This window comes from Ranitomeya variabilis, chromosome 2 (assembly GCF_051348905.1).
Source record: "Ranitomeya variabilis isolate aRanVar5 chromosome 2, aRanVar5.hap1, whole genome shotgun sequence".
Classification (NCBI taxonomy): Eukaryota; Metazoa; Chordata; class Amphibia; order Anura; family Dendrobatidae; genus Ranitomeya; species Ranitomeya variabilis.
Genome location: NC_135233.1, coordinates 697,727,999 through 697,741,736, shown reverse-complemented (window position 1 = coordinate 697,741,736; position 13,738 = coordinate 697,727,999). Strand labels below are relative to the sequence as shown.

The following is a 13,738-nucleotide window of genomic DNA, read 5'->3' as shown; positions in this document are numbered from 1 at the left end:
TGAACAAGGGGGCCATGTCATTATTTTTTCTTCTTTGAGACCTTTACTGGCCAGCCACGCTGTGGAGTAGTTGGAGGCATGTGATGGAGCATTGTCCTGCATGAGAATCATGTTTTTCTTGAACCATACCGACTTCTTCCTGTACCACTGCTTGAAGAAGTTGTCTTCCAGAAACTGGCAGTAGGTCTGGGAGTTGAGCTTCACTCCATCCTCAACCCGAAAAGGTCCCACAAGTTCATCTTTGATGATACCAGCCCATACCAGTACCCCACCTCCACCTTGCTGGCGTCTGAGTCGGAGTGGAGCTCTCTGGCCTTTTTCTGATCCAGCCTCTGGCCCATCCATCTGGCCCATCAAGAGTCACTCTCATTTCTTTTTTTTTTTAATCAGATATTTTTATTAAACAGTAAGGGTAATACAAGGAAATTACGTTACTGTAAACAGTACACATATATAGTTTACTTTTTAAGAAATTTTTAAACCCCAAACCAAACTCCCACCTCCCCTCCCCCCAACCTTTAGAGACCTGACAAAAACCGCCCCAGTTTGCTACATCGTATATAGATATACAAGAAAAGAAAGATGACTTGTCGATACTGCTCACAAGAGGACAGAAAACCCAAGAACAGAAACAGTCACTTAAATCACGTTGACTCGAGCCACTGATTCCACAACCTGCTGAAGAGGTCCATCTTGTTTCTCTTAAGGTAGATACTCCTCTCCAAAGCGATAATGTGATCCACTTGCGTCATAAAGTCTCTTCTTGTTGGTGGCTCTTCCCTAATCCAGAACTTGGCAATCAACTTTCGTGCAACAAACAGCAATCTAGCAATAACCATTTTGTACAGATTATCAGTTACAATCTCCTCTACGTAACCCAGAACACATACCAAAGGGTCCCGTGGCGTAGAGCAATTATATGTCAATCCCACTTTATTCAGTACGACAATCCAAAAGGAGGACAGCCTGGGGCATTGCCACATCATATGGAGGATGCCCGCCTCGGATTGTGAGCACCTAGGGCATTCTGAATTAGGTCTCAGACCGGCTTTGAATAACATGTCCGGAGTTCAGTAAGCCCTATGGATAACAAATAGTTGTGACAACCTCCCAGGCTCGCTTATTGAGATCCTGGGCACGTACTCCAATATTGAGTCCCAACGATCGTTGTCAGTCACCCCCAGGTCAGCTTCCCATTTCGCCCTAGCTCTAATAGGGTGCCCCTCTAAGAAAGAGAATAGAAGAAATTCGTATAATCCCGAGATCACCCCTTCGTGCCTCCCCCCATAAGAATAAAATCCAGCATGAGATCAACCTGAATCTCCACAGGCCCTCTCTTACACTGTGCCTGGTATGCATGTAAGATGCAGCTATACTGATACATCTCAGAGTTTGGCAGTAGAAATTCTTCCTGCAATGCCTCGAAGTTCCTAATCCTACCCTGATATAATATTTGGGCTCATCCAAGAGATGCCTGCCTCCCTCCAGACATGAATTCCCGCCATCTGTCTGAACTCTTGTAGGAAATAATTATTCCAAATAGGTGAGAACCTAGTGAGTGCCCTCACTCCCCTAATAACCTTTACTGTGTCCCAAACCTTGTGAATAAGCCTAATAGTGCAGAATTTAGAGCCCAACTCACGGAAATGCCCACCTTCCAGGCCATGACTCAATACCTTCGACCCAATCAGTGTCCTCAGGCTACAGGGTATCCGCTCCCCACCCGAATCCACACCCCATCCCCTAAAGTGCTGACACTGTGACGCCAAAAAGTATAGTCACGGATTAGGTAGTGCCACCCCACCCTCCGTTTTTGACCTTTGTAGAATTTCCTGTTTAAATCTGGGGCTCTTCCCACCCCAGATCAGCTCGCCAAACAAGGATCTGATCCTCCGAAATCTGCTCCGTGATATCCATACAGGAGGATTGTGTAACACATAAAGAAGTTGCGGCATCACAATCATCTTTCTCAGGTTGAGTGCCGTTGATTTGTTGGGCATAAAGCCTGATTGATCAGGGTGAACCAGTTTGTCAATCACCATAGTCAACCTATTTGCCAAGGCTTTTGCCAAAATCTTTGTCGGCCGTCAGCAGCGAGATTGGTCTATAGGATTCTGGTAGCTGTAGGTCCTTGTCGGCTTTAGGGATAACCACCACAACAGCCTCTCTCATTGACAAAGGTAGCTCCCCTCTTTCCAACGAACCATTGTACACCCCTACCAGTTTGGCCAACAGAGTATCTTTCAAAATCTTATAGATCTCAGCTGGAATACCGTCCGCCCCCGGAGCCTTACCCCCAGCTACGCCCGCTAAAGCAGCCCCCAATTCTTCCTCCCCTATCGGCTCCTCCGACTCACATTCCTCCCTACTCAACCTAGGCAGATCAATCCCCTCCAAGTACCTGGTCATATCCTCAGACCCCCTCCCCATGCTAGAAGTATATAATTTACCATAGAATTTTCTAAACATTTCCAGAATTTTCTCCCCCCGAGTAACCAACGTCCCGTCCTCAGTTTTTATGGAGTAGACATGCGAGGAGCCTCTCTGCGCAGATGCCACTTCAGAAAGTAAGTGTCCCACCTTTTCCCCTTCTGAATAGAAAGTTTCTTTTTGAAAAGCCTGTGACCTCTCCGCTTTCCTCAAATATAACTGGTTAACCTCCTGCTGAGCTACCCTCATACGGCTCTGAGACTCCTTAGTGCGGTGGGCCCCCAATGCCGCCTCAGCTGCCTTCAGTTCCTCCAAGACAGCTTGATCCTGTGCTTTAGTCCTTGTCTTATGTCTTGAGATGTCACGAAACAGAATACCCCTTAAATACGCCTTCATAGTGTCCCATACTACATGGCTTTCTGCACCACCTTCATTGATCTTAAAAAAACTCCTCTATCTCTTTTCCTACCCTTTCCATATCCAAAAGTTGTATCCAGGAGGGGTGAAATTTCCAACCCATCCTCCCCGATCCAACCTGACCTGATAACTTCAGAGAGTCCTGAACTGGGCTATGATCTGACAAAATCCTAGGACTATATTCCACCCCACTTAACAGTTCGTTCATCCCATCATTACCCAAGGCGACATCGATTCGTGACATAGAGCCATACGTAGTCGAGTAGCAGGAGTAAGAATATGTATTAACATTGCGAACCCGCCATAAGTCAATCCAACCTATTTCTCTAAGATAATTTCCAAAAGGAGTGTCATTGCCGTCCCTGCGCAGCGAGGCGTGATTACTCTTGTCCCAGTGGTCATCAGCTATATTGTTCACATCTCCCACCACTAGAAGGGGAACCCCATCCCATCCTCTCATAGACTCCAATATGTCCTGAATTTTCTTACCAGAATATGGCGGGGGTATATATAATGAAACAATGCAAATCAAACGATTAAAGATTTTACACACTAAAAAAACATATTGACCATCCTTATCAATTTTAACCTCAATTTCCTCAAATGGAGTATTTGTATGGATTAAAACTGACACCCCCCGTGCATAATTAGAGAACGTTGAGTGATATGCCTTGCACACCCATCGCTTCTGTAACATATCAACTTTTTCTTCCACTAAGTGGGTTTCTTGCAGGCAAATCACCGAGGGCCTCTGTTTCAGTAGGTACTGAAATATTGCCGCCCGTTTAGTAGCGTCTGCTAACCCCCTGACATTCCAACTTATATTAACATCCCCTCCCATTTCCTTAAAGAAAGATAAGACGTGAGAACAGTCTCCCCCAGGTCTCCACCGATACACGCCTCCCCCCTCCCCCACCCCCCACAACCGAACCATCCTCCCCCATCTGAAACTCAACAAAATTCAGATAAACCAGACTTTCTTTCTCTATGTGAGAACTGAGAGCACTTGGTACAACCTAGAACTATGCCCTTTACCATCCATCTCTTCCCCTCCCACCGCGACCAATATGAACTATTCATTGCGCCGCCGAACACAATACTTTAACTTTTGGGTGCATTCTGTCAGAAAACACAAAGCACGTTCAAAGACCAAAAAGAGGCAGAACCAGTGGAATTACGAATCCTCAGTATCAGACTCAACGGTTCCGATCCGTGCCAATATTATTGGCATTAATATCCAGCCAATGCGTAGCCTCCTCCGGACTTTGGAAAAAATGAACACGATCCAACGCCACCACCCTGAGCTTAGCCGGGTAGAGCATCGAATATTTTAGGTCCAGTTCTCGGAGCCGTCGCTTGACTTCACCAAACTTCATTCTGAGTTTTTGCACCGATGCCGAATAGTCTGGATAAATGGAGATCCGATTTCCGTTTATGCTCAGGCCGTCACTAATCCTGGCCTTTCTTAATAGGGTTTCCCGATCCCGGTAGTCCAAGAGTTTTGCCAGTATAGCTCGAGGGGGGAGCCGGGTGGCAGGGGCCGAGTGGGGACTCTATGAGCCCTCTCCACCGAGAAGTGATTTGTAAGGTCGTCACCTCCCACCGAGTTCTTAAGCCATGCCTCAAAATATTCAGTGGGATTATTCCCCTCCACCTTCTCCGGCACCCCAATTATTCTTAAATTATTCCTTCGGGAACGGTTTTCCAAGTCGTCTGTTTTAAATTCCAGTTCTGCAATACGTTAAATGTATTTCTTTTCTATTTTTAACAGTTCGTTTGTCTGATCCTCTACACTGCCCACACGTTCCTCCACCACCTCCACTCTCTTCTCCACCTTGCGCATAGCAGAGTTAAGGGACTTCATTTCAACTTTTAAATCATCCACCCTTATGTTCAGCGCAGCCAGGGCAGATTTGCAGTGTATAACAACAGAGAAAATGTCCTGCAGTGTTGGTTCCCCCATGCTTAAGTGCTGCACACCATCAGAATCATTAGTCAGCACTGGGCTGGCGGCAGGTGTCACATTGTCAGCACTATGCGTTTCCTGTGTCCTCCCTGGGGAACGCTGTTCCTCCCCCACACTGAGAATGTCTTCCTCTCCTCTGCGGGGTTTCCTTCTCTCCAAGCCCCTCAGGATCCAGCAGCAGGGCACCCCCCTCCTCCGTGCAGGCAAACTGCTCCAGCCGGGCGATTACCTCCAGCCTCCGGCGGTATGAAGCACTGGCTCTGGCCACCTCCTCCTTTGCCACGGCGCCATCTTGGATTTTCGCGCCTGCCGCAGGCGCCAACTGTTTTCGATGTGGCATCGCCGCTCCTCACCGCCCGATATCTCCGGTGCTTTCTTCCGTGCGCAGGGGTCCTGCGGTGCCTCTCTGCCCAGTTTCAGCGTTCGGCGGCGCCTTCAAGGGTGAGTAATAGGAGCGGTGCGGGGAGAGAGATCCATCGCACGTCCGCTCACATCGCTCGCTAGGCCACGCCCCCGAGTCACTCTCATTTCATCAGTCCATAAAACCTTTGAAAAGTCAGTCTTAAGATAAAATGACAAGACTGGGCCAAGAAATATCTTATGTTTCTTGTTCAAAGGTGGTCGTTTTTCAGCCTTCCTTACCTTGGCCATGTCCCTGAGTATCGCATACCTTGTGCTTTTTGTTACTCCAGTAACGTTGCAGCTCTGAGATATGGCAAAACTGGTGGCAAATGGCATCTTGGCAGCTTCACGCTTGATTTTCCTCAATTCATGGGCAGTTATTTTACGCCTTTTTTGCCCAACACACTTCTTGCGACCCTGTTGGCTATTTGCCATGAAACACTTGATTGTTCGGTGATCACGCTTCAAAAGTTTGGCAATTTCAAGACTGTTGCATCCCTCTGCAAGACACTCCACAATTTTGGACTTTTCAGAGCCCGTCAAATCTCCCTTCTGACCCATTTTGCCAAAGGAAAGGAAGTTGCCTAATGATTAAGCACACCTTATATAGGGTTTTGATGTCATTAGACAACACCCCTCCTCATTACAGAGATGCACATCACCTGATTTACTTAATTGGTAGTTGGCTCTCAAGCATGAAGAACTTGGAGTAGGACATGTATAAAAAGTATCATGTGATCAAAATACAACTTGCCTAATAATTCTGCACACAGTGTATGTAGAACATCATTATTATACAAATAACCATGCACGTTGCAAAATATAAATTTATAAACCAGTACTGTGTCCACCATTATCTACCGTATTTTCCGGCGTATAAGACGACTGGGCGTATAAGACGACCCCCCAACTTTACCAGTTAAAAAATAAAATCTTCTTAAAAGTCGGGGGTCTTCTTATACACCCTATGTCGTCTTATAGGGCCGGTGAATATGTGCCTTTTGGGGGGGGGGGAGTGATCCTGATGAGGACGAGGGGGCGTCTCACAGGAAAGTGAGTATCCCCCATTACCTTATCATAGCGCTGCAGCGTGGGGTCTCTGTGCTGGGAGCGGCGGCTGCTGTGCTGTGCTGTGCTGTGGCGGCTCCTCTTCTGCAGTGTGGGGCCTCTGGTGCTGTGGGGCGGTGGCGGCGGCGTATCTTCATACAGTCGGGGCTCCTCCGGCATCTCAAAGACTGGAAGCCCCGCCGGCAACTCCATGGGTACAATGCGGTCAGGTGGCCTCCGGGAAAATGGCCGCTGCTCAGATTCAGATCTCGTCCCGAGATCTCGGGAGACGAGATCTGAATCTGAGCAGTGGCCATTTTCCCGGAGGCAGCTCAATAGGTGCGATGCGGTGGCCCGGCCGCTGGGGGCTGCGCATGCTCAGATTCAGATCTCAACGAGATCTGAATCTAAGCAGCGGCCATTTTCCCGGAGGCCAGCGCATTGTACCGATGGAGTTGCCGGCGGGGCTTCCAGGCTGAGATGCCGGAGGAGCCCCGACTGCATGAAGATACGCCGCCGCCGCCACCGCCCCACAGCACCAGAGGCTCCACACTGCAGAAGAGGAGCCGCCACAGCACAGCAGCCGCCGCCGCTCCTAGCACAGAGACCCCACGCTGCAGCGCTATGATAAGGTAATGGGGGATACTCACTTTTCTGTGAGACGCCCCCTCGTCGTCATCAGGATCACTCCCCCCCCCCACCCACCATATACACCCGGCGTACAAGGCGATTCCCGGCGTACAAGACGACCCCCGACTTTTAAGAAGATTTTCAGGGGTTAAAAAGTCGTCTTGTACGCCGGAAAATACGGTACATTTTCCGCTGCCCAAAAAATATAAATTAATCACTGTGACTCTTCCCCCAATTAATTCCAGGTACCTGTATAGCGTCATAATTAATTGGTGAGTGAAAAATAAAGCTATACAGGGACTTTTAATGAATTGAGGTGTGAAGGGGAATGCTATAAGGGACTTATAATGAATTTGAGGTGAGACAGCATGATATCAGGGATTCATAATAAATTGGGCGTCGGAGATTTGTCCCTAATATCATTCTCCCACGCCCCCGAAATCACTCTAAGTCTATCCCTGATAGCTTGATAGCATCCAACCCCCACCCTCTAATTCATTATAAGCCCTTGATAGCATCATATCCACTCTCCCATCGTACCCTCCCTATCCACTGTGTTTAAAAAACAAATAATTACTCACCTCTCCGGATGGTCCCTTGCAGCATCACTTCCTCTTTTTGCTAGGTACTTACTATATGATGCAGGTGGAGTGCTGATATTATCACGTTGGACGTGCCTGAGGAATACACAAAGCGCTGGGCAGGAAGCTGAGGACTGTTTCCTGAGACTTCACTGCCCTTTCTACAGTCTTTTGGCAGTGGAGCAGCAAGATCACTCCCTGTCTGACACGACTATACTGATGAGGGCAATCTGGCAATGGGCCCCCGAGCAACAAGCTATATTGTCCTCTTTATAAACCACCCCTGTACTGGCCCCCTTCACCTCTTAGCCCACTCATGTTTGTATATTGGAGATACAAGTGGCACCGAAGAGTTAATACAGATTTTGTCTCAAAGATTGGGTCTACAGTTTAGGGTCCAGAAGACTACGAGACAAAAGTTTTGGATTTTGAAACACAGTATGACCAGTAATATATATATACATCCTCTTTAGATTATAATTCTAAACATATATAATTATATGCAGAATTGTACACATGATAAAGTTCTATAGCTCTTAAGTCAGGAAATGCATCACTTGAGTTGGATATGTTTATTGCATATACTATATATTTGTTCTATTAGATTGTTACGATGAAGGAATGCCGCAGAAAGATGTTCTTAGTTTTCAGTTAAGTGACAAAACATGTCCTAGATCCTGCAATATAGCACTAAGCAGATCATATGTTCTTCTCTCCCAAACGGTCCCGCCATGAAAATCAAGTAAATATCAGCCTGGTGGAGACAGAAGAGTGGGAGCTTCCTTCATTCAGAGCCTTTAATCTTTGTGTGTGTGTTTGTGAGCAAGCCAGGGAGGGACACTGTAGATCAGAATTACCATGGGAAAACTTCTCAGGAATGTCCCTACCCCACAAAACAAGATGAGAGGCACCACCATACATTTTTAGGAGTTTTGGGAACTGCTGTTCTTAATTTTTTCTGTGCTGTATTATTTAATTTCAAGCACAGTAGTGTATTGTTACCAAACCCTCTGATACATTATATTAGTACATCGCTCTCCATAGCACAGTGCTCTACTCTCATCCCCTCTCATGTTAATTGTCTTGACCTGCAGTAGAACAAAACTGGGTTATTTTTTTTCTTTATTTTATTCTCGTCATGGATTTGCTATAATTAAGGTGAACGTCTATTTTACGATCAAAACTCAAGAAAAAACAAAATGAGCAAATACACTGCAGTAAATAAATAGCAACCATGCATGAAAATAACATAGGGTACTTGGTTAACTTATTTTTTATTAAAAAAAGCATAAAACCCATACTATAGGGTACATGGTTAACATATTTTTGCTCAAAAATATGATAGCCAAGTATCCTATATTATTTTCATGCACTGTTGCTATTTATTTATTTACTGCGGGGTATTTGATCATTTTGTTTTTCTCTTGGGTCTGTTTAGTGGCCAGTGTGAACGCTGCATGCACACCAACTTACATTCCAGTTCATAGTTTTTGCTTATTTCACTATGCATAGCCAAAGTAAAATGGAGCTATGTAGTTTTATCAGGGTCATTTAATTACAGGACTAATTTTGGAATTTACCTGGTAGTCTATTTCCAAAAGTTGTAAAGTCTGTACATATCAGAGCTGAAATAGATTTCATTTGGTCACTTAATGCCCCCCCCCCCCCAAATGAGCTATTATACTGTTTACTTGGAGATCAACGCTAAATGTCTAAGCTCGTAAAGAGTGAGACACAAATGGATTGTCATTTTTTAAAAACATCTGATTCATTAAAAGGGCATCCTAACTACAGTGAAATAAATAATTATTTGATCTCTTGCTGATTTTGTAAGTTTTCCCACTGACAAAGACATGAACAGTCTATAATTTTAAGGGTAGGTTAATTTTAACATTGAGAGATAGAATATCAAAAATAAAATCCAGAAAATCACATTGTATCAATTATATAAGTTTATTTGCATTTTACAGTGAGAAACAAGTATTTGATCCCTCTGGAAAACAAGACTTAATACTTGGTGGCAAAACCCTTTTTGGCAAGCACAGCAGTCAGACGTTTTTTGTAGGTGATGATGACGTTTGCGCACATGTCAGAGGAATTTTGGTCCATTCCTCTTTGCAGATTATCTCTAAATCATTAAGATTTTGAGGCTGTCGCTTGGCAACTCGGAGCTTCAACTCCCTCCATAAGTTTTCTATGGGATTAAGGTCTGGAGACTGGCTAGGCCACTCCATGACCTTAATGTGCTTCTTTTTGAGCCACTCCTTAGCTGCCTTGGCTGTATATTTTGGGTTATTGTCGTGCTGGAAGACCCAGCTACGACACATTTTTAATGTCCTGGTGGAGGGAAAGAGGTTGTCACTCAGGATTTTACAGTACATGGCTCCATCCATTCTCCCATTGATGCGGTGAAGTAGTCCTGTGCCCTTAGCAGAGAAACACCCTCAAAACATAGTGTTTCCAAATCCATGCTTGACAGTGGGGATGGTGTTCTTTGGGTCATAGGCAGCATTTCTCTTCCTCCAAACACGGCGAGTTGAGAATGCCAAAGACCTCAATTTTTGTCTTATCTGACCACAGCACCTTCTCCCAGTCACTCACAGAATCATCCAGGTGTTCATTGGCAAACTTCAGACAGGCCTGCACATGTGCCTTCTTGAGCATGGGGACCTTGCAGGCACTGAAGGATTTTAAACCTTTACGGCTTAATGTGTTACCAATGGTTTTCTTGGTGATTGTGGTCCCAGCTGCCTTGAGATCATTGACAAGTTCCCCCTGTGTAGTTTTAGGCTGATCTCTCACCTTTCTCATGATCAAAGATACCCCACTAGGTGAGATTTTGCATGGTGCCCAAGATCGATGTTGATTGACAGTCATTTTCTATTTCTTCCATTTTCTTTCTATTGCACCAACAGTTCTCTCCTTCTCATCCAGTGTCTTACTTTTGGTTTTGTAGCCCATTCCAGCTTTGTGCAGATCTATGATCTTGTCCCTGTCATCCTTATAAAGATCTTTAGTCTTGCCCATGTTGTAGAGGTTAGAGTCTGAGTGATTAATTGAGTCTGTGGACATGAGTCTTTTATAAAGGTGACTTAAGTAAGGCAGCTTTCTTTAATGCAGGCAACAAGTTGATTAGGAGCATCTAACTGGTCTGTAGGAGCCAGAACTCTTAATGGTTGGTAGGGAATCAAATACTTATTTCTCACTGCAAAATGCAAATAAATTTATATAATTTATAGTATGTGATTTTCTGGATTTTATTTTTGATATTCTGTCTCTCAATGTCAAAATTAGCCTACCCTTAAAATTATAGACTGTTCATGTCTTTGTTAGTGGGCAAACTTACAAAATCAGCAAGGGATCAATTAATTATTTCCTTCACTGTATGTGGGTTTTTTTTTATTGCAGCGTTGTAGTGCTACTACTAATCTAAGTTCCCTGGTCCTAGTCTCCTATTTACCAGCCGCTGTCTTCATCTTTTATCAGCGCCTCTGCGGTCCAGCGGTCAGTGTTTGCTGAGCGATTCGGAAGTCACAACTCAATGTGAGTCTATGAAAGCCAGAACGAGGCCAGAACAAGGCCCTCATAGACTTTCATTGAGCACTTGTGCCGGAACCTCTGACTTTCAGTCAGTCAGAAGTTGTGACAATATGGCAGCACGGGACCTGAACAGCGCCTGGAGCAGTTGAAGACAGTGACTGGTAAGTAATATATTACTAGGGTCAGGGAACTTAGATTAGTGGCATCACCCCAGTGCTGAAATAAAAAAATAAAAAACACTACAGTGATCCTTTAAGTTCACAAGATGAGTTTTTGTTGAGGTTTTGATGCTGCATATTTTAACTACATCTTACAATTTCAGCAAAGTGAATGGGATTTATATAAATGTTGTGCCCATATTGCTTTATTTTTTCATGCAGCATAAATTGACCTGTGGTGCTGGTTTAAAATCTGCAAAATGTCAATTTCCCTTGCACATACACTGAGTATTATTGGGGGATTTTCATCAAAAAATTGCATTAGATATAGAAAATCTGCAGGTAAAAAACTTGTATGCATTTTTATTGCATTTTCAGAACAAAAACCAACTAAAAACGCTTGTAAACCATAGATGACAATTAATTTAGTTTTGTCAAAGCTAATTACCAGGAAGTATCAAGAACAAGCTATAATATATGTTACAGCGGCGCTAGTATGTGAAGTATCTTATTGCTGCAAATCTAGACAATAATCACAATGTTGTCAAAACGAAATATAATTAGCAAGTATTAGATTTGCGCAAATGAAACCAGAAGGGAATACTGTTTTTTCCCAAAAATGCGATTAACACAGTAGATGGGATCTAAATAGAAAAAAATATACATTTACTAAGGATATTTGCTCAAGGTTGTTTGCTGTAGGAGAAAAGGTGATAAAAATACAGTAAAAATACAATATAGAGACAACAATACTCTAGTTGTATATGAATAGATTGCACTATTCCCATAGAACCAGCAGCACTAAGTTTGTCACGCTGTGGAAGAAAAACATGTACGGTACTTATTTAACCAGCGCTGGGCACCTGTGGAAGAAATGGAAGAACTGTTCAAGGATGGGCTACTCCGCTTGCTAATAGTATCAAAAACAAGCAAATTTATTTAAAACATGACATACAAAAAAGAGATAAAACCCATAACATAAAAAACATGAAAAAAAAATGCAAGAAATATACACTAAAAAGGCAATAAAATAAAAATACAAGGAACCTAATTTACCTAATGGGTGCAGATATGCTGCAGAAAATCTGCAACTTCAAAAAATTACCAAATACTCATCTTGGGAATGTAGACTTAAACCATTCAATTCTTTAAATGTAAACAGTAATTTACTTATACAATCCTTAGGTCAATAAAACAATAACCTGATTAGTTGCTATGAGTAATTGCTTCATTTTTCCTTGACAGACATTCTTGATCATTGTCCTGCACATTTTTAGATTTGGTTATGTAGTGTGTACATAAACTACCATTTTTTTTTATTTATTTTTTTTGTAGGTTACTTTGACGCTCATGCCTTGGCTATGGATTTCATGAGCATTGGTTTTCGAGAGTGTTTAACAGAAGTTGCAAGGTATCTTAGCTCTGTTGAAGGCCTGGACACCGCAGATCCCCTCCGAGTTCGACTAGTCTCTCATCTTAGCACTTGTGCCTCGCAGAGGGAAGCAGTGGCTATGACATCAATGACCCAGCACCAGCATTCCCTGCATCCTCACCACTGGGCGGCAGCTTTCCATCAACTTCCTGCTTCTTTGCTACAACAAAATGGACTCTCTTCCTCTGAGAACATGCCTTGCAGACTTTCCACAAATACAGAGTTACCCCCACAACACAGTTCTGCCCTTCTCACAGCTACATTTGCTCATGCAGATGCTGCTCTAAGAGTGCCTTCTGTGGGCAGTGTAGCTTCAGGTGTTCCTCCTCTTTCTACCTCTTTGCTCTCACTGTCAGCCACAGTACATGCCGCGGCAGCCGCTGCTGCACACAGTTTTCCATTGTCATTTGCTGGAACATTCCCTTTACTTCCACCAGGGGCAGCGGCAGCGATGGCAGCTTCTGCTACAGCCATTACTTCTCCCTTGTCTGCAACTCCTAGTCCTCGGCAAGCAAGCACCGGTGGAAATAGCAAGCCATATCGGCCATGGGGGACTGAAGTAGGGGCCTTTTAACTTGCTGCTATTTAAATAGACTTATATAAAAACAGTCATGTGCAGGAACAGTGTCCTTAGTCAAATAAAATGTCTGAAATATGCAGATGACCTCTGGATTTAGAGATTACTTAACAATCTAACAATATTTGTTGCTTCTAGAATTTGGATTACACTTTTATTGTAACAGCTCTGAGGCAGTATTCATTGGCTTTGCATATAGACAAATACAAGGTGGGACAACCTCATATGTCCATGGTCACCATCATTTCAAGTAACATTCAATGTCTTCATCCAAAAATGTTGGTTCATGCAGGTCAGAATTGTCTAGACATGGTTTCAATGTCGATAATTAATGTTAATGTTTTTATTACAAATTTTACCAAATTTTATTTTCATGGAAAAAAAACAATGATAATCATTAGTGAGTCTTACATAGCCTGCTTGATTTATGGAACCGATAACAACACTGACCTCAGGATCACAATTTTGTCCACAAATTGCTGGAAATAGCATGTCACGTATGTTATTAAGCATATTAATAATCACCCTTTCTCTGTGTGAGCTTTAGACGACCTCTCT

General features: G+C 43.7%; 1 protein-coding gene across 2 annotated transcripts in view; it reads left to right on the top strand.

Moving 5' to 3' along the window:
- Window positions 1-13,260, top strand: part of HEY2 (hes related family bHLH transcription factor with YRPW motif 2) — a 44,084-nt gene extending 30,824 nt beyond the window's left edge. For both annotated transcript variants that reach the window (XM_077289433.1, XM_077289432.1), the window contains exon 5: window positions 12,507-13,260. In XM_077289433.1, coding sequence (XP_077145548.1) covers window positions 12,507-13,177 — 671 coding nt within the window. In that variant the 3' untranslated portion in view covers window positions 13,178-13,260. The remainder of the gene's footprint in view (window positions 1-12,506) is intronic.
- Window positions 13,261-13,738: the final 478 nt, after the last annotated feature.